The 20,971-nt window shown below is 40.1% G+C and overlaps 1 protein-coding gene across 2 annotated transcripts in view; it reads right to left on the minus strand.

Moving 5' to 3' along the window:
* Window positions 1-12,078: 12,078 nt before the first annotated feature.
* The window catches only part of xylt1 (xylosyltransferase I), a 79,770-nt gene continuing 70,877 nt past the window's right edge, over window positions 12,079-20,971 (minus strand). For both annotated transcript variants that reach the window (XM_042392075.1, XM_042392083.1), the window contains exons 10-11: window positions 20,302-20,635; window positions 12,079-15,337 (exon numbers count right to left, since the gene is read on the minus strand). In XM_042392075.1, coding sequence (XP_042248009.1) covers window positions 15,015-15,337; window positions 20,302-20,635 — 657 coding nt within the window. In that variant the 3' untranslated portion in view covers window positions 12,079-15,014. The remainder of the gene's footprint in view (window positions 15,338-20,301; window positions 20,636-20,971) is intronic.

Genomic DNA, 20,971 nt, shown 5'->3' on the forward strand with positions numbered 1-20,971 from the left:
TCTTCACACTGAGAGATTGTGGTAGTTGGAAGTTGGTGCAACAGCTGAGGAATGATGCATCTCACACATTATACAGCAGAGCTGCTCCCACGGAAGTTGATGTCCCCACCATGCGATGATGACACTCAGTGCGGCGTGACATATGATGTGTGTACAAACAGTAAGCACAAGGGCTGGGCCGTCGTTCCTTCTGACTGTTTTATGTGGGTCACACGCGGAGCACTGGGGCGCAGCGGGGGAGAAAGGACGTTTTTCATACAACCCATAAAGGAAGGAAAAACAATGCCCTTGAGATGTGACTTCTCCTCTCACAGGAAATCACCACGCAGAGTTATGTGGTACACGTCCGTGACATTGAACCTATGAGAGGAGTTGTGCTCTTATGTATTTTCTACCCATGCATTTAGTTACATTTTCCCCTCTTACTGCTCATTGAATCTAATTTCACTAACCAGGAATGTTACGAGAGTCATTTAACAAGGAGGAAAATGGTGTGTAAAGCAAAAGCTTTAGATTTTCCTGTCATATGGTTTGTATTTCTCCCCAGGGAATGAAACAGGGCTAGGAGAAACTGATATGTGATACGCTGTGATCACAACTTCACTTTCATCACTTGGACTGTGACTATCAAAAAATGGTCAGGAAAATGTGGTCATGTAAGGGATTTTGAAAAGAAGTAGTTCCTGAAAAATGGAGAAGAGAAGAGAATCTGAAAATAATCAAAAACAAAAAAGGGAAGAGAAAAGAAAATAAAAGACACGTGAGAGAATAGAGACATAAGCAGAAAAAAAGACTTTGAAAAAATAATTTAAGAAAAAGGTCTGGTCACACCAGCATTTCCAACGGTGAGATTTTTCAGCAAAATCAATTTCATAGGAATCGCCTTGATTAGTGGATTCGCACACCCAAGTTATTCATGATGAGTTCAAATTAAGTGAACTTCACTAACTTTTGAGGGGATAGAGAGCCAGAGAGTCCTCAGTTATATTTAACCCTCCTCTGTTGGAGTAGAAACTGCTCCATAAAAGCAGAATGGTTTGCAGACAATTGAAACTGGAGTGGATGATAAAAATTGTTTTAATGGACTGTGTGAACTTTGTGTCCTAGTTAGTGACCAAGCTAGCTATCTTGCTAACTGACTGATTTTTTGTCTATATTTTACTTATTGTCAAAAAACCCCATTAAAAGATCAAAGGCCAAAGTCTACTACAGCTATTGCATTGGGTGACATGTTTCTTCATGAACGCAGACACTTATTTAAAAAGATCCCACAAACACCTTCCTGTTGCTGTAAATACTCACCAGCGCACACAATCCTTGGCTGAAAATAGTCCCTAATAAATGCACGATTTACTCCTGTTTGTGTACAGTTTGCTAAAAACTACAGCGCCCGGCTGTTTTAGGAAATTATTAAGTCTTTTTTTGAAACTGAAAGTAAATATTTGTGTCCTGTTTTTAAAGATATTTTATTCAAGAGGAAAAAATTGGCTTTGGGTGCCACAGCAGAAAGGGGTAAACCATAAAATGCTCACTTTTTCTAAGTAATATGACTAATATGATGAGAGAAGAGAAAAGAAGAGAAGAGAAGCTGAAACATAAGATGAGAGTCGGTTGTTTTGGACAAAAAAAAAACCCCAGCTTGACTGAAGGGGAAGAGAATTTCACAGTACGGAGGAGATGACAGTAGATATCAAGGGAAGGAGGAGATAAAGTTAAAAAAAGAAAGCGAGAAGATGGAGAACCAATGAATGCTCAAATTCATTCGTTCTCTGCCTCTCTCTACCTGGTTGCGCGCACCTTCTCTCCACTCCACCAGTCAGTGTTCACAGCTATAAATCTTGGAGTGACATTTTGGCCGGCGAGTCTCACGTAAACACGGCCGGTGAAATGTCAGTGCGGAAGGCAGACAAGCCTGACTTAAGAAGAGGGAGAGTAGAGGCAGTAATGTCACCACACTTTAACACACCCGCCATCAGTCTTCATGACATTTAAGAGATCTATCGCTCGATCCTTCTGGCCGCAGCACGCGAAGGAAAAAAGTTTGGAGAGCATGCTGCGAGGACCTGAGTCAGGGGATTTAAATAGTTTGATCTGATCACAAACAACACACATTCCTCTCACTTATGTGTAAATGTTCTTGTCACACCAGTCAGCAGCTTTCCTAAAGATACGCGCTCTGGATGGTAAACCCATGATGCATTTTTACAACCGTTTTTTTTTAACAACCCTCTCCCTAATCCAAGCAGGTCATTCGAGAACACATTCCTCACACACGCTCATGTTGTTTTGTCTTTCAATCGTCAGCCTCCCAACAGCACCGAGGACATTCTGACCTCTCAGTCCAAAACATCCACATCCTTTTCTCTAATGACTTGTCAGAAAGTACGGGCTGTTTGGAAATCACACGCATCGAAAGCTAAATAATTGATTGCAAATTTAAAAAACGAAATCACTTGAAATTCTACCGCTCTTCTCCGCTGACGTTGTTTCTTTAACCTCCCTCGCTGCTGCTGCTGCTGCTGCTGCTGCTGCTGCTGCTGCTGCATGGGGGTTGTATTGATTTCTAAATGAATAATTGAGAAAGTCGGCTTAACTGCCCTTTTCAAATCTCCCCGGCCTCCTCTCTGACTTACTTCGCCTCCTTTCTTCTTGTCTTTCTTCTCTGATCTTTCCCATATCATGTCATCTCCTCCCCTCCTACCTACTCCTCCTGTAACCATTTCTCTCCTCCTCTGTCCTTCCTTTTCCCTACTTTTCCCTTTCTCATCTCATCTCATCTCTCTCTCCTCTCCTCATCTCTTCTCTCCTCTCCTCTCCTCTCGTGTGCTGCTGATGTGGATCCTATTCTGTGACGGGTTGTTCAGGAGGGAATGGGTTGCTCGCATGGCTGGCCAGCCGGCCTCTGTGTATCATCTGTCAGCAAGACACGCTGTTGTTTTAGAGTTCTGCTGGGAGCTGTCTCCTTGTCTCTGTCTCTTTCTCAGTTGCTTTACTCCTCCTCTTTCTCTCTCTCTGTCTCTCTCTCTCTCTCTCTCTCACACACACACACACCTTCCCTGTCTCCCTGCGCTGACTTATTTCCACTGTACATCTTAACTCAAACACACAGCTGATCAGCATTTTAAAATCGACCTCGGGGCTCTTTGCTCTGAGTGAATCAATGGCTGTGTTAGACTGGGGCTGAATAATCCTAATATGTTAATTCAGCAGAGTGGGCTCGGGGAAAATACCTGCTTTGTTTCAGGATAAAAGCTGCTGAAAAACAACATTCTCTGCTCTATCTTCTGCACAGGTGTTTCAGTTTAATAAGCAGCAGCATTTTTATTGATTTTTGTCAGTCTATTATTGTGTTTCAGTGTCGTCTATAGAAGGCTTTGTCTTCTGCTTCTCCCTCACACCAGGCATCAGGCAGACATGGCCACACTTCACAATAGCATGTATAACTCATTATAAACTCATTATCCATTAATTAATAAGCGTCTTATATGTAGCTCCTGAATGACTGAATCAAGGACTGAATAATTGAGCTAAAATAGTAGATAATGACAGGTTACGTAAGAACAGAATTATTACTGTATGCATTCATGAACAATTCCTCTAACCCAAACACCTGAATCACCTCATTAGGACGATATTGTTCGACGGTGCCTTATAAAACCTTTGTAAATGACTGTTATACCAATTCATTTGAGCATTTTCCAATCTGTCACCTCTGGTTAGGTTCAGGCAACTGCAACAACTCGGTTAAAGTGAGCCTATGTAACTTTTGCTGAACACTGTAGCTACAATGGCAATTTTGGGATAATAAGGTGAATGCTGAGACATGCTGTAACAGTTGCAAAATTAGAGAGGAGTCATGAAGTCAGCGAACTGACTAAGTATGGCAATAGTCATCTTAAGTTTACCAGCATTAGCTGCCAAAAGATACTGGTCATACCAGACAAATGAGTGTTATTAATTTAGCATGGGTGTGTTTTTTCTTTCTTAAAAAATTTTTAAAAAATCATATTTTCATTTGTAAGAATAGGAATGTGTTATTTCTTCTTTTAAAATGTACATAGTTTTGCTTTAAGTTCAGGGAAAGATTGTGGTTAATTGACAAAATGAGCTGTTGATAGTCCACTGTTGATTAGTTCCTTAAAACTCTTAAAGATTATACAGTACGTGCTTTGTTAATTGTTCCTGATAAACTCTAAATCAGGCACTAAATGCACAAACCAATTCCAAACCATTACTTCATTACGTTAGTTACCTTTAATGCAACCACTCAAGCAAAGTAGTGTATCATCCTACCAAACTGAAGAAGCTACTGAATTACTGATAGTCCAAGAATGACACCAGCCAGCTTGAATTCTCAAAAAAAATTCAAGCTGGCATCATATTCAGCACTAAGCCATGTCTCAAGGGAAGGATAGAGCTTTACATTGTTTTTATTGTATGTCTCTCCATCTTGAAAGAGAGCTTTTCCATTACAAGGTTCTAAGAATAGCGTAGCCACTGGTGCTTAGCTGCCATGTAGTCAGTAAACTAGCCAGTGTCCCTTGTAAATTCTATGCAATTGTCGAAAACTGCAAAATCACTTATGTGTTAATGAAGTGTCACTTTAATATGGAAATCTCTCAAACCCTAACTGTGATGTCTTTTTTTCCCCCAGCCTGGAAATAACCCAAATATAACAGATCATAGTGCAACATAATACATAACACTTTACTTTATATCTGTCACCACTGTCCACAGGCAGACTTATTATAGGAATATGTCAGGCACAAATATAAATGTGTATTTTTCCTTCATCACAGAGGTGCAGTTCAGCAGACTTCTCACCCTGTTGGAAAGAAAGATCATCCCAAGATTAAGGTGGCACAAGCTGGCCTCCCTGGACTATGTGATGATGATCCAGGTAGCATGTGTGATCTCTGCATGTGTGAATGTGTGTGTGTGTGTGCAGGCCAACTTTGAACTTTCTGGGCTTTCATGGGGCACACAGGGCCAACTCTGAGTGAAGGATTGGGGCGGTAGGGGGAATGAAATTACCAGAGATGTGTGTTTGTGCTGGCTTTCCTCACTTGTTTTCATGATTTGGGTTCAGAGTTAGAAATGTATGACTAGCACTAACCCAGCCAGCATGAAAATAAACGTCAGTTGCTTGTATTCCTTCAAAGAAAATAGGATCTTTGTCCAATATTCATAAACCTTCTCCACTGTTTTTTTTTAGATTTCATGTCTGCTTGATGTACAGCAGATATCGGCGGACACTTCCCATTCTTCTTTTCCATACATACATTTATGAATCCCGTGTATGAACTCACATTATTCTCAGCTGGGCTTCCTCGCTTGTGGTCATGTTGTCTGTGAGAATAAGAGCTTGTTTCTTCCTACCTCTCTCTCTACCACTCGCACACACCTTGTACCAGCAGGTGTGTAAGTGGAGACTCGATGCTTTCTTCCCCCAGCCTCTCTGATCAATGTACCATGTGACCTTGGCTCACTCCTCGCTCTTAATGTTCCTGGTGTTGTTATCCGTCCGATTGCTGATGTTTTCGGACAGTTCCTCATGTAACACCGGCACCAACCTGTCACCTCTCCCTGTTGCTCCCACAGCGTCTAGCACCAAGCAATGCTGCATCTCATGCTCGCGCTCTCGTTCTCACTGTCTGTGAGCTGTTATTGAAATATTTAGTACCCACTCCAGCTCACAAGCATGTACTGCCATTCTTCTGCCTGGCTGGAAATATATTGGCTCGGCAGTATAAGTTGGATCTGTGAAGCATGGAGGTGCTTGAAATCGGATTTGACTGTTAAGGATCTTTTTCTCGCATTCGGCTTCTCCACAGAGAAGCAGGAGCATGCTGGCCCTGAAAGATTATGTCATTATTCTGTCCACTGGGAAGAAGATAGGAGAGATAAGTGTCATTACCAGCCAGCTGGTGATCAAAGTCTAACCATTTCCATTTCGTTTTTTAGTGGCTGATGATAGCTGCTTCAAATAGTAGTTTCCCCAACCCGCAGTTTCAGATCGATTCTCATCTCAGCTTGAGTGTTTCACTGGCCTCAGTTTAGATTTTTAAAAGTCACGAGGAAACAACATTTTCAGCATTGCTGAATGTTGCAAGGAGCGATTGTTCAAGAAGGCATAACAATGGGGTTGGACCATAACCAAGACGCAAGGAGAAAAGTCAGTGAAGCTCATCGCATATTCGGTGTAGCTGATGAAAGAATACATGCATACCCTTGAGCTGTCACAAATTCTCCAAACTGCATACATTTCAGCCACTGGGATGCATCAGTGGTGTCCTTGGAAAAAGAGCACAGGTTTTTTGGGGGGGGTTCAGTGAAAAATGCAGTGTCACTTTAAACCTGCAATAACTGAGTTTTTGGCCAATTTGGGCAAAAAAACAACAACAACAAAAAAAGCTGTAAACACAATCTTGACATACAGTATGATCACCTTTTAAGTTGATATGGCAGACGTGTTTTTCACACACACACACACACACACACACACATACAAAAGCTGATGCAGGCTGGGAAACCATTAAGTAGAGCTGAGAGTCAGGTGATGAGTTTCTGTGAATTTATCACATTACACTTAGTCTTTTTATGGGATGAGAGGAACAAAGAAGGGACTGTTAGTGGGAATGACGTTTACATTTACATTTACAGGAAGTTAATATAAAGGTATTTTGATGAAATACAAGAAAATAAACATTTTTATATGTGTTATCATTGTTAAACAGGCATACTTTCATAGTTGGGTGAATAGCTGGGTTAACTTTATAAGTTAAACTCATTTAAATAGTGTCAGATGTTCTACATTTTGTAGACCATAAAACATTTTTTATTTTAATGTGAACCTGTAATCATTTTTTTTAAAAATGTATTATTACCTTGTTTTAAACTTTGAACTTTAAACATCTTTTCTCCATAAGTTATAGATGTTGGCTATTTGATGAGGAAATAAACTGAAAGCGCTGTGAGTGTAGTTTTCCACCTTCACTCCATCCACTCTCTGTAAATGAGTTCTATATTCAATAAGTTTCATTTCATTTTCAGAGTGTGTTGGTTATAATATGAGGCAGCATTAAAGGTGCACGATAGAAGAGTTGACCACCTGCACCAAACAAATAGGGGGCAGCATAGCACCAGAAAGCACAGTACCCCCACCCTTCTACCCTTCCCCTTCCCCCCACATACATCACCCCACCACCAGTCTGATAGAATTATCACTCACTGAATATAGCCTAAAGCTTACTGTTTTCAGTGAATCTGTGCTATGGTGTTGTCAAAATATCAAAATTCTATGGAGACATTAGAGTCAGCAGTAAATTACCAAAGAGCAGCACAAATCAGTTCATCAGATCATGCAGCTGAGCTGACCAGCTGTCTCACCCAGCCAGCAGCTGCCCAAATTTCCAAATAAGCATTATTTGGATAAACTGACCACATATTGGGAATTGAAATGGTTATTTTCAAGCCTGAAAAAATATCAAAACTTAAAAAAGTGACATATTAACAGTCCTACAGTGAAACACCTCTCAGTCCACCACTGCTGCTGTGGTGACTTAGCGCTACTTCTTTTTCCTCTCATGTTAGGCTGAGGGCAGACTGGATGCTAGTGACTCACTATCACCTCTTAAGGTACAAAGTGGTATTACGAGACAGGATGGGCCAAGGCTAGCTGGCTAGCATGCTAACTTCAGTAGATATCTCTGCAACACAATAAATAGCCATCTTTGATATAACGTCAAAACTATGACTTCTTACCAATCTGTCGATAACCCTAGCATTCTGTAGTTAATCTTTGAATGTTTTACAGTAAAATTCTAGTCGAATTTTACATAGTACACCTTTAATATGCAGCTTTGTGCGCACCGAGGTACAAAGTAGGACACAACCCAAACAGAGTCTATGATTGGTATGCATGTGTGTGCGCTTTGAGATTCTGTCAGTTATTGTCATGCAGTGTAGTGAAGAAAAAGGAATCTGTAATTTGTGTAATGTAAATCTGTAGTTTGGTAAAAAAAAACCAGTAAGGTCAAAACGCAAATTATCAGTTGTTATTAGTAAAAAGAAAAAAAAAAAGAGGAGAGAATCTAGGATATTTGTTGGGTTTGGCATAAGGGGTGAAGGACTCTTCAAACATGGAAAAGCTTCAAAAATCGACCATCTGTGTGTTGGCAAGCTGACTGCAATTAATGGCCAGATGGACACTTGATGCTTTCTTGGATTGACACTTGACTTGGCTGTGAGCTTCAAGGTTAGATGGCGGCAAGCTTTTCTGATAAAGTCTTCATTGTTTCCAAACACGAAATGGCTTTTTCAAGTCTGGACATCAAGCAGACCTTAATGTCTGTGCTAGAGGCAAAATAATATTGGAACACTGCAAACTAACTTACCTGTTCGCCTGTTAGTTATTAAATTACAAACACTTGTTGCACCACTTAGCTTTGTTTCCATTGAAACTGTGGGCTACTGTACAGTTGTTTACAATAAATATTACAATAAACATTGTGCTACTTTTTTGCCATGAAAATCCAATTTGTAATTGTTGTAAGCTTGTGATATTTTGCATTCAGCATACCCTGATGATCCTGGTGTGGTTTAAAGATAACTTTCACTGCAAAATAGATTTGCCAGCTGGGATGTGAAATCTTGATGCTCAGTATCTCAGAACTGCAGGCTACACAGAAAGGAGGGAGGGATGAGAGGTGAAATCAATCATCAAGTATCTTACAATTAGAAGGAAATGAGTGAGTGAAGAGACATGCAACACATAAGACTTCATCGCTGTAGTCCCATGCAGACTGCAGTTTAAACTGGTTTACAAGTTCAACATAACAGTATGTATGTATTTCTATGTTAAAGTCAACTTCTATACTGAAAACTGTTTTGATAAGAGGATGTGCTGCACTCTGAATACAGTATCCCAGTGCCTTCACTTTTCCTAAAATATTCAAACACACACTAATAATAATAAAGACCAAACAAAATACTCATAAAAAAATAATTTGGGGAATTTACACCGTCCACTTCAAAGAGTAAGGCTGGTGATCTCCTATATTTTTGTTATTGTCAACAAATCCCATGAATAGACCAAAACTGTCTCTCAATACTCTACAATTTCCCCAGCATGTCTGTGGCTCTATGCCCATTGAGTCCCACTGAAGACTAATATCTTTAAAATGGCTCAAAAATATATAATTTCTTTCTTTAAAAAAAAAAAAAAAAAAAAAAAAAAAGGCTAAATAATTTCCTAAAACAACTGGGCACTGTGGTTTTTACATCACTCAAACAGCAATAAACTGTGCGGAGTAATACACACTTGGTGTAGTAAGTATTTATGGAATCAGGACATTGACTCAAATAATCTACAGTGTCCATGTTCATCACAATGAAGGAACAGGTCACCCAGTGCAACCGTGTTACTCACTGATGTGTTTTCAATAGCTCATAGTTGGACGATGGCCTCAGGAACAGGGGCGTGAGCTGTGTCTGGCTCTAACATTTGACAACATCTGGCAATTTTTATAGGATTTGTTGACAAAAAGAAAAATATACAATATCAGACTTATGCTTTAACCAACTGTGAGAGAAACATATTTTTTCTTTGTTATGAATAAAAAAAATCAGAATTTCTTAATTCTAAATACAAATTTTAACACTGAAATCCTTAAGAGTAATAATATTGGGTGTAATACAGATGTAAAATGTACAGCTGATTCATCAGTATGGCATTTTTTTTATAATGTATTGTGACTTAAATGTATTCAGTGGTGATTCTCCTGCTCTCCGTGTGCAGATGGCCGTGTTACAATAGTGAGAGAGATGCCTACTATCACTGTTATTACAGTCTCTCTTCGTTTCAGGGGTGCTAATTAATCAAGCAGCATGTGTGTCAGTGAGCTAGAGTTAAAAGCTGAAAATGATCATCAGTGTGTTTATCTGCCATTAATCCGAGTCATTTCCTTCCAACATCAGCAGGATAGCTTTTAGTGTTTCACATCACACTCCAACAAACACCATGCCGCTCATCCTGCAGTGGGTGAATTCAGCAGCAAAAGGCCACACATTTCTCTTCACATCTGCCTTCACCCACACACGTAAACCTGCACGATATTTTTTCTTTTTTCTTTCTCACTTAGTGACTCTCGCTTACTCAGGAAACACACGCACACACAGCTAACATGACTAATTAGGCTGCTTGTCCCAAGTCTTATGGGACAGTAGATGGGATCTGTTGGCACTGTAGTGTTCCTTTGATCAGGACCTGTCAAACACTCAACAGTGCTGCCTTGTGTGAGGGAGCCTCTGGGGAACACACACATAAAGAGTGAAAAAAAGAGACTTATTTCTCTATCTAGGTCTCGTTTTTGTTGTCAGATACTATAGTACTTAAGTAAAATATCAGCTACATAGACTTACAATATTTCTCAGTACATGTGTCACTGTCCATAGATGTGTTTATGAGAGCATCATACGATTTGGATCATCTCGTTTATTTATCATCATTTATTTGAAATGCTTTAATTTTCCCTGTAGCCGCACATTAAAGAACTCTGTTACGAAGTGGGTGTTGGTTAAGAATCTCTGTGAGAGGACAATTGTTGAAACTAATTTGGTGGAAAACATGTGGGAGCAACTAGGTGTACCCGCAGTTAACGAGTCAAGTACTTCAGTTTGACTGAGGAAAATACTTAGAGCATGAAGTGATGGTTAAAGACCAACATAATTTCCAACTGTGACGCATATAGGGATTAGAACATCTTTCAAGTGTTCAGTTTACTAGAAAATCCTTTTGAAAGAGGTTTTTTGTTGTTGTATAATTATTGTCATTACTATTGTTTCTGCACTAATGTTTCTTATCCTCATCCTTTCTTGCATTAATAGATTTTTTGGCAGAATGCTAAGCTAAAAACACAACACTGACATATTATCACCTTATAAAGTTGTATGGCAAACGTGTCAGCAAAAAGTTGATATACAGCAGATATGGAACAACATTAGCATCAATTTGGAGTCGCGTTTCAATCTTAATCTATATTATATAGATGATATATTATATTAATCTATATTTTTTTTATAATAAAAATGTGTAAGGTCAGAGGTGTTGCTATCACCAGACTCTGCTCCCCCACTTGGCTTTACAGAGCTTTATAGCGAGTTTCAGAAACACCACTCCAAAGAAATGCTAATGTTGCTCCATAACTAATGGATGTGTGAATAAGCAAGTATTTGTTAACAACATATCAACTTAAAAGGTGATGAAATGACAGCCTTGTGTTCACAACAAGCTGGTAGTTCCGGGTCTGAAAAGTGACGGCAATGGGGAAGTGCCTTAAAGCTGCATTCTCTCTAATGGCCAGCAGGGGGCGACTCTACTGGCTCCAAAAACAAGTCAGATTGTATGGAAGTCTATGAAGTCATTTGGTTGTACTAAAAGACCCTTGAAGGAATCTGATGTTCAGTTTTCCTGGTAAATACATTTTCTTTTAATGGTTTTAAGTGTTCTTGCTGGTGAAAATTGACATTAGCACTAGTATTATCACAGTTAACTATGGACTGTAAATGCACCGTGCTAACCAAGCTAGCAGCTAGCGTTAGGGTCAGCTCCACCCTCTCGTCCAAGTATGGTCACTTCTCATCACTTCTGGCTTCAGAAATCCAAGATGGCGATGGTCACGGTGGCTTTGTCCACTATTTTTATACAGTCTATGGTTCACAACTTGTTTCTGCTGCCCCCATGTGGCCAAAAAAATCAGTTAATGCAGGTTTAAATTATTTCAGCTTATAGCAATTTATATACATTTTCTTGAAATTAATATGATAAAATAACATTAACATTTAATGATCAATGAAAGTGAATAAAAATATGCTGTATTAAATTACCCAGTTAAATAGACTTTGGCTATATTTACTAAGCTAAATGTGTTTAATGCATAACAGGAGAGTAATAGTGGAAAAAATCTTCAGTAGTAACAATTTTTATCAACAATAACATGATCACTAGTATGTCACTGCTGTAGCACAGAGTCAGTATGTTGCTGTTTTTCCATAGAATTTTATTTCCAAAAAGCAGTCAGAGAAAAGTAAAACAAGCCAGTCAAGTACAACAAAACAAATCTCCCAAAGGGAAGAAAAAAATAAAAGCTGATAAAGACAGAAGGCCTGATGATATATACAACAGCAGACATCTTTTTGGTGTTGCAGTACCAGTGAATCACTTGACAGACTCATGGTATTCTTCACATAAGGTCAAAACAAATAACAAAATAAGGATTTTTTTTCCTTAAATGGACAGAGAAGGTTCTAAAAGTCAGCTAAGGCACACAGAGCCTCCCCGGGAAAAAAAAAAAACAAGAACGGGGGAAACGTCAGTTCAGAGAAATTTGTGCAACAGTTGCTCGACAATACATTCCAGCAAGAACAACAACAATCTGGCATGAGATTTTCTCTGAGAGGCAAATATGACAAGGTTGTTGTCACAGCTGTCCAAAACACTGAAACAGGTTATGTACTTTAATCAAGAAACACCATCAAGTCACTCTTTGTGCCCAGTTATTGACACTTCAAAAACTCTGAATAATTCAATATCATTTAACCACATTTGTATTTACATGTACAATACCTTTTAAACAATATTTCAATACAAAATACCTATGTACATTTTCTTCATTGTTAATCATTTTGTTACAAAATAGGACTTTCACATTGAGTTACATTTATTTAATTCACCTTTTTCCAAAACTGTCATTGAACTTACATAATAGCATGTATTTTGTGAAGTAATTGTTCTGAGCACGGTGGCACTATAAGTTAAAAGATGGCAACAGAAGCCGTCCACTGGGGAAACAAATTGTCCTTTACAACCCGACCCCAGAAACAGTGTATGTTTGAGAGGGAGGGAGTGGTAGCAATCATAATAGACACATCCGACAGAGAGGCAAGGTGAACTTGACATTAACGAACAGTAATGTCTCTTAATTAGCCTTTGCAAAAACACTCACTTTGCTCGTGTGGTGGCTAAACAATGTTGACAATCGAATTAAAACAACTGAAACCCTAATTGGCTTCAGACAAAACTTATTTCAAAAGTAAAACAAATATCTGACCATACCTCTTGTTCAGGATGTGCTGTGGTGCAGTTCAGTGCTACCCTCAGTGTAATTAACTTGTTTGAAACGTCCAGAGATTGTCTTGATGGCAGAAAAGATACTTCAAATGTAGATAGAGTTGAAAAGGTGCCATAGATCCGATCTAATAAATTATGCATTTTGCAATCAAGACACAATATAATATTCACTTGAAATTGTACATTATTGTCACAGCATGAAGAGCACTACCACTCACTATCACTCTGAAACTGACAGGAACCATAAAACACCGAAAAGCACAGTTTCTCCTCCGATCCCAGACGCTGTCCGGTGTGTTCGATGTGAAGAGTGTTTTTGTTCACCTTCTCTGTTTGGTGAGGTTGTTAGGTAGCTGACCTCTGACCCCACAGGTCAAGGTGGCTTTCTCTTGTGATGCACTTGGCAAACAGCCATGTAGGAAACCAAGACAAGAAGATCTATTCAGACAGGACAACACTGACTAACACACACAGGTGCGGGCCATAAAAAGGTACAGTATAAGTTTGGGGTGTTGGCCTTTGTAAATAAAGGCGGCTTTCTTTACAAAAAAATATTTATCATGCTGCCAAGGCAGCGTTGCAGTTATTTAGTCACTGACTAAAAATATCAGTATTAATATAAACGTATAAATAAATAGCGACTCATGGACTCACCTCCTCTCATTCACACAATTTTGAGACTTTTTGTATAATTATGTACAACATAAAGTGTCATTGAAATGACTGGAAGAAAGTAAAAAAGATGACACTGAAAGCAAGGGTGAGAATTTTAAGGTCAGCTTGAAATAATGTGTTTCAAGTTTGAGGCAGGTTGGTAAGAAAACCGAGACGGACAAAACAACTCTTTCTTTGTCCGCTGCCTGTCACAACATCTGGGTTTTTATTAAAGAAAACTACACTATGTGAATGTTAAATCTCAAAATACTATTGTACAACAACCACAGATGAAGAATTTATAAATTTAGAACACTTAAGTGTCTATGTTAAATTTCTATTATAATCCAAATAGTTGTAATTATGCTGAGAAGGCCTCTGTATTTGCATTTCTCTTTTTCCATATTTACGAGATGTGACTGCAGCAGATGGTTAGCCCAGCCACCAACAGTTCCACATCCTGATCAGGCACTGAACTGAAAGAAGTTGTGCTGCTGTTACTGATTTAATCTACTGATTTACAAACTGAGTCACAGAACTACCAGAAACTCAGAGTTTTGAAGTAATTGGCTTTAAAATGATAAAATATTTGTTCAAAATTCTTTCACAAACACTGGAATAATTTGCTTTTATTTTTTCGCTGCTTTTGAGTCGTATCAAAATAATCTTTTCCGTTGTTTGGGTGTATCTGAACACACAGATATCATGTCAGTTTGTTTATGCTGACATAAACCTAAGGAGGCACATCAGTTAAATCAGTACCAGGTTGCCTCCTCATATATATCTTACAGCTAAGGCCTTTTTGCAGCAGAGGTTCGTCTGCTACCAGTGTCGACAACACACGCTCACATGACCGCCGTGCCCCATGCAGGGCTTTAAAAGCTGACTTCATAATTCATTCAGCAGCAAAATAAATGCTCGAAATTGCAACGTTTGATCACAGTAAAACTCAGCCATGAGAAGAAAAATAAATACACTGAGAAACTGAAATAGCAAAGCCAGCATAATCCCCTAAAAGGTGGAACCCTGTGGGAGGACCTGAAAATCATACACTTTGCTTTCTGTCCAGACTCCCTCACCAACCTCCGAAAAAATCCAATTTTTCTTTTGTTTCCTCCTTCCTCTTAGGAAGAATGCTATCCCCTCCCCCACCTTTAACCTTAAATAAATAAAAATCAACAGTGAATCTCTCTCTGTGCCGTAGCCTCCTGTCCAGCTGGAGGCCTCGCTGCTACCTGATGCGCCCGTCTGCACGTGGTGCTCCCAGCTGCGATTTGGGGTCTGGGCTCAGGGAGCTCCAAGGGTTCTTGGGGCAGGCCTGCATGACAGGGCAGGCAGTAGGGCCCACGGCGCACACGTCAGCCGCCTCCCACAGCTCGCCCACCAGGCTGTCTAGCCAACGCTCGAGCTCCAGGCCAGTTAGGGCTGCGTTTCTCTTGGCTTGCTCCACGTAGCCCAGGCTGACGGGGATGTTGAGCACCGGGTTGAGGCCGTGGAAACTCTGCTCCATGTAGCTGTTCTTCACCGGCCCGTTGTGGAGCCTTAGGGTATCCTCTGGAGAAACGTGAGAAGGAAGAGAGAGAGAACAGAGAGGAAGGAGATGATGAGGAGGGGTCAGAAAGAGAAAGAGGATTGAAGGGGGAAAAGATAGAGGAGGAGGGAAAGGGATAAAAGGAAAAAAGAAGGAAACATGAATCAAAGCAGGGAATGTGATTTGCTTTATCATTATCTGAAAACCTGCTTGCTAATTTGCTTGGGTTGATTTTCATGATTGGGCTCCTTAAATCCATTTTCATGATTGGGCTCCTTAAATCCCATTCATTGTAGTGATTTGACATAGCACATGTCAAATCACTAACTTTTTAGTCAGAACATACTCAGACACACCCTCATTCTTTCTTCCCATGATGGTCAAGACCCGCAGAAAGACAGAAAATGTAGACACAACTTCTCCTTAAAACACCCTCTCCACCCTGAGCTCCAGTGAAGCTGTAAATTCCTCACTGGTCCTCTAACTGGGGCGCTAGCCATCCCTTCTAAGCGTGGCTGTGGAACACAAACTCTCTCGCACCCAGATGTGAGCAGACATAAGCGCTTTTCATGCGCTGGTGACAAAAAGATGCAGTCAGACACGAGGTGCTCCACCAGGCGAAGAGATGTCCAACCCATGCCAGCTAGCCTGTGGTAGCAGTGCACACACTATGAAGTAATGCGTCTGTGTAGATTTTTGTGTTTGTGTATAAATTTGTGTAGTTGTGGATGTGAGTGTGTGTATGTGTGTGTGTGTGTGTGTGTGTTTATGCATGCGTCTGCTGCTGCCAATGCGGGAGGAAGGGAAGGCCACGTCATTAAGTTTTACTGGCACTGCATGTAGGAGGGAAACCTGGTGCCAGACATGGCGGTAAATTATAGTCGGTGGACGGAACAGCTTAGATGAAAGCATGCATTACAGCACGCACACACACACACACACACACACACACACACATACACACACACAAGCACACACACACACACACACACAAGCACACACACACACACACACACATACACACTAATATTTATGTATCCATACAATGGATATAAATATATATTTTGTTTATTATTTGTGAGTTAAAGGCACAAGTTTTCAATGTCTTTGATGCACTCATGTGTGAAAAGACAGCAGTAAAATGAGCCTGTTTTTGGACTATGATCAGTTAAGAAAAAAATGCCATTTTGAGTTACTCGTACTTAGTTCAGTATTCAGTATTTCTCTGCTGCTTTATAGTTATACTTGACTACAACTCAGTGGGAAATATTTTGCTTCACTACATTGATCTGGCAGCTGGAGTTAGTGGTTACCTTTCAGATCAAGATATTAAAAACAAAACATATAATCATCTAATAAAACACGATCCACCGCTCTAGAGAAGACAAACTGTTTGTACAAAGTAGTCAAAATTAGCTCCACTTTGACCAGATAATTGCTGTTAATGCATTAGTAACAATGATTCAGTAGCATTTATATTATTACAACATTCTGAAATGAGAAATTCTGCATAATGGCTTATTTTACTTTTGATACTTTGAATGGATTTAGGTGATAATACTAAGATAGATGTATTTTGAAGAAAGAGCTTTCAGTTGTATTTTTTTTTTTTAAACTTAATTAAGGGATATGAGTGCTCTGCCAGCAATAAATCCTACTTTCATGAAGGTTATAATGTTCAGGTTTTGTTGAAACAGTTTTAATATGTGGGCAGTAGTTTGTGGTGGTGTTGAATTTTATTGCTTTATGAGAGGTTTTTCTAATAATTTGTCCATCCCATTTATATCAGTGAATCACCAATAAATTAGCACCTCTCTGAAACAGTTTCAACAAAAACAAGTGGGATTTATTACAATGCTGTTGTATCAGAATGCATTAATTTGAGCTAAGTTGACTTAATAAACTGGCAACTGAGGTTATCTGATACATCAATAAAGAGCCAGAACATTGTGCACTTGAAACGAACCTAAAAATCCATAAACCAGTGATGAATACTTTACCCACCAGAGTCCTGATGAGACTCGGGTTAAAGACAAAAGCTGTACCTTTATTTGTTGTTTCTCCTCATCATCTACGGCTCAGTGAGATTATTAAAACGCAGAAAGACGTGAATGTGCTCGAGCTAGTGTCTCAACTCTCATGTGACTTTCAGAGCAAACTGGCTGCTTATGGATGAGAACAATGCAGTCTCGCCTCTTATCCATGCTGGCTGATTGATTTAATTGTGTCATTGTTTTTGGAGGGCTAAGTGCGCTGTTGTTTAACATATTGTTTAGTATGTATGAGCAGCTCGCTGGGTTATTAGGGTTGACTTGATGACAAACAACCGAGGTCTGTGGAGGCCCAGAGGCTTGATTAGAAAGGGCATCACTGCAAATACAAATTCTCAGTGTGTGTAAGTGTGTGTGTGTGTGTGTGTGTGTGTGTGTGTGTGTGTGTGGGCGCAGACATTTTAGAACACTTAAACAGGCAATTGTTGCTTTACAGTGAGGAACAAATTCACAAAGAATGGATAGCACCATGAATTGCGCATCATTTGCAACTGCTTTCTGCCTCATCTCAAGGTCTGATTCATAAAAGATTTTGCGCTAAACACTCATAAAGTTTTGCAGCTGAATGCACTTTGCCCTTGTTTTGCATCTGATTGAGTGAGTGAAGCGGTTTCCAGTGTGTCAGGCTTTTCTCAACATTTCAGCACACAGATTGGTCCATAATGAAAACTGCACAGAGCACAAAAGCTTCAAATTGCATGTCTTTAATTAGCACACAGTCCTCCACACTCACAAACCAACTTTGATGTATTTTTGCTTCTTTCACTTCTCTAGTATTTCACATCTATAACATAATCTACTGAAATGTCCATCAAAACAGGCTACAGGTATTAATGTGACTCAGGAAGGTCTGAAATGTGTTAGATTAAAGTCTGAATCTTACAATAATGTTATTCAGGTGTCACTGAATGTATCCGAGATTTCATAGAAACATCAGTACTGATGTTCTCTTTGTTGCCCACAGCTGGCTGTGTGTCACAGCTGGCTGCAGCATCACACAGCAGCTGAAACGATAAGTGTGTCTCCGAACTGAGAGAGAGGCTGTGTGCATTTATGCTCGCGGCACAGCAGCGGTAACTTCATTAACTCCGGATCGGTCAGGATCTGGTGATAATTAATGTTCTGTGTTCTGCTACACATCTACACAGATCAGCTGTTACACACAGATTCCAGCTTTATATGGTGGAACTGTGTGTAATAATGCAGCTCTTATGGATGAATCCTGAGCTCCACCAGAGCTGTCAGGACATTTTTATTTTTAAGTAGCTGAAAGTCCAAGTTAAGCCTATGTCTGATTGAAGATTTCACCCTTGATATCATTTAATATCAATTCAATATCATTTAAGCCTCACAAACTTGAAGATTTGAAAAGACAGAGAGAGAGAGAGAGAGTGAAAGAGTGAGTAGGTGAGTGAGTGAGTTGCCACCAACTCTGCAGAAGCTAATAATTTCACTCTAACTGCGTGTGGCTATTATCGCAGGTCATTGTGAATTGGACTGTTTTTGCAATGAGGCTCATTTGCATAGAAAGGGGCCAATATTGTGCAAAATGTCTGCATATTATCCAATTTACATATGTGCAAATAACAAAGGTTTAGTGGCTGCAAAAGCCACACAATCCTCAATCTAATCTATAATTGATAAAGTTGGACAGTTGGTGTTTCAAAGCTAAAAATGAGCCAGCCTGTCCATCATGGATTTATCAGAAGTACTAGTAAGAGGGTTTCTTCCAATGTATTTCAAGCCCAGCGGCCAACCAGGCCTGCGTTGACCCCCCCGTCGGGCCTAAGCATTGGGGAATAAAATTTCTTTTTTTATACAAGTAGTGTAGCTCCCTTAAGGAAAAACAAATCCCATATGTGGTCATGAGAGAGAGCGAGAGAGAGAGAGAGAATGTGTGTGTGACGGTGAGGCTGCAGCGACCCGAGCAGAGAGTATGAAGTTAGTATCGCTGTGAACAGTGCAGTGTGTGCAGAGTCTAGGCTATTTGTTTGTGACTACATCCTACAACTCTTCAAGACCCAAGCCAAGTTCCCGTGTCCTGCTTGTTTCTGCTGAAAACAAGCACCGAGACATGAGAGCAGCTGCTCACTAACAGCTACGTGTGTTTACAGCGGAGAGCAGGAGGGAGGACAGACGTCTTTACTCTGTGCTACGACTCTGCTGCTGCTGCCGACAGTCACGCAGCAAACACTTTCAGTTTATAATTGTAGCATCAGATGTCTGACTAAGTATTGATAACATGCTTAATGTTTTACAGATTAGAGTTTTTTTTATTTGATGAACATGGGCACTGATATGCAAAAATGAACTAAATGGGTTTTATTTCTATTTAAAGAAAAGCAAAATGACAGTGGGGGCGGTGGGCAAGTAACCAAGTAATGTAATCGGTGTACAACACACACTAAGACATTACTCTCACCCCCCCCGCATGTAGTGGCCTCTGCTCTACAATAACCCACAACAAATACTTCCTCTGTGAGGCTTATAATGCTCAATTTGCGCTCAGACTGTTGTGGATTCATCTCTTAAGAATTTGTGAAGTCTTAGTTTGTGGTGTTACAAGAACCACAAATTACAGCCTCAAAAATGACCACAGTGTTGGAGCAACTCCTCTGTGACACAGCGTCAACAGATAGTCAACAATTATAAGCTTCCCAAATATAGGATTTATTGCAGAGCTGCTGTATTAAATTGCACTGTGCACTGTGCAGATTTTATTTTACATGCCATGCAGGAAACCCATCAAATCTAGCAATGATGAATGATTATCTACTGAGGAATGGCACAGCAGTGCAATAACTTTCGCAAGGCTATTTGTACAAATAACACCATCAATAGTAATTTTCTGTTATGCTAAGCTAAAACGAAAGGCAAATGCTAGTTACAAATATGCCTCATGAAAATCACAGAGGCAATTTGAACCTCTTCCTCACCTTGTCGTATGGGCTGGTGCTTATTAAAGGCCAAGGGGGCAATAAGGAAGCGCATCTCAGCCACAGGAGTCCAGTGGTGCAGGATGCGGACACTCCACACGCCGGGCCGCAGAGGCTGGTTGAGCGGCGGCCGGTAGTGGGTGAACTCAGCGCTGGCGTCTATTAGAATGTCGTAGGTGGCTGCGATGACGTTGGTGGGGTCGATCCACACGACTGTGACGGTGACGTTAGGCCCCTTAGCCCACTTCTGCATGCCCACTGTCTCGTCCATGGGGCCCATCAGGCCGCCGAAGTTTCGGAACATGCGTTCTTTTGCATCCCACTCTGTGCCAATCTGTCAGTGGAGAAGAGAAGGAAAAAAGATAAGAAAAGAGTGAGTGACAGAATGGGGTAAGAAGAGAGACAAGCACATGAGATGATGATATATAAATTCACTCCAGCTGTTGTATATAGTGCACAGAGAACATAAATAAGTAACACACTCTGTGCACGCATCACCATTTGACCATACTATGAAGATAACCAATATCTGCACTGAATTATCATGGGAAATAATCTTCGGCATGCATTTTTCATCAAACAGCACCACACTCTAGCCCAGCCCTCCACACAGCCGTTATATAATATTGTATGCAGAAGCTGACAAGCCTGATTGTTTCGTCCTGCACAT

Source organism: Thunnus maccoyii, chromosome 2 (genome assembly GCF_910596095.1).
Source record: "Thunnus maccoyii chromosome 2, fThuMac1.1, whole genome shotgun sequence".
Taxonomy (NCBI): Eukaryota; Metazoa; Chordata; class Actinopteri; order Scombriformes; family Scombridae; genus Thunnus; species Thunnus maccoyii.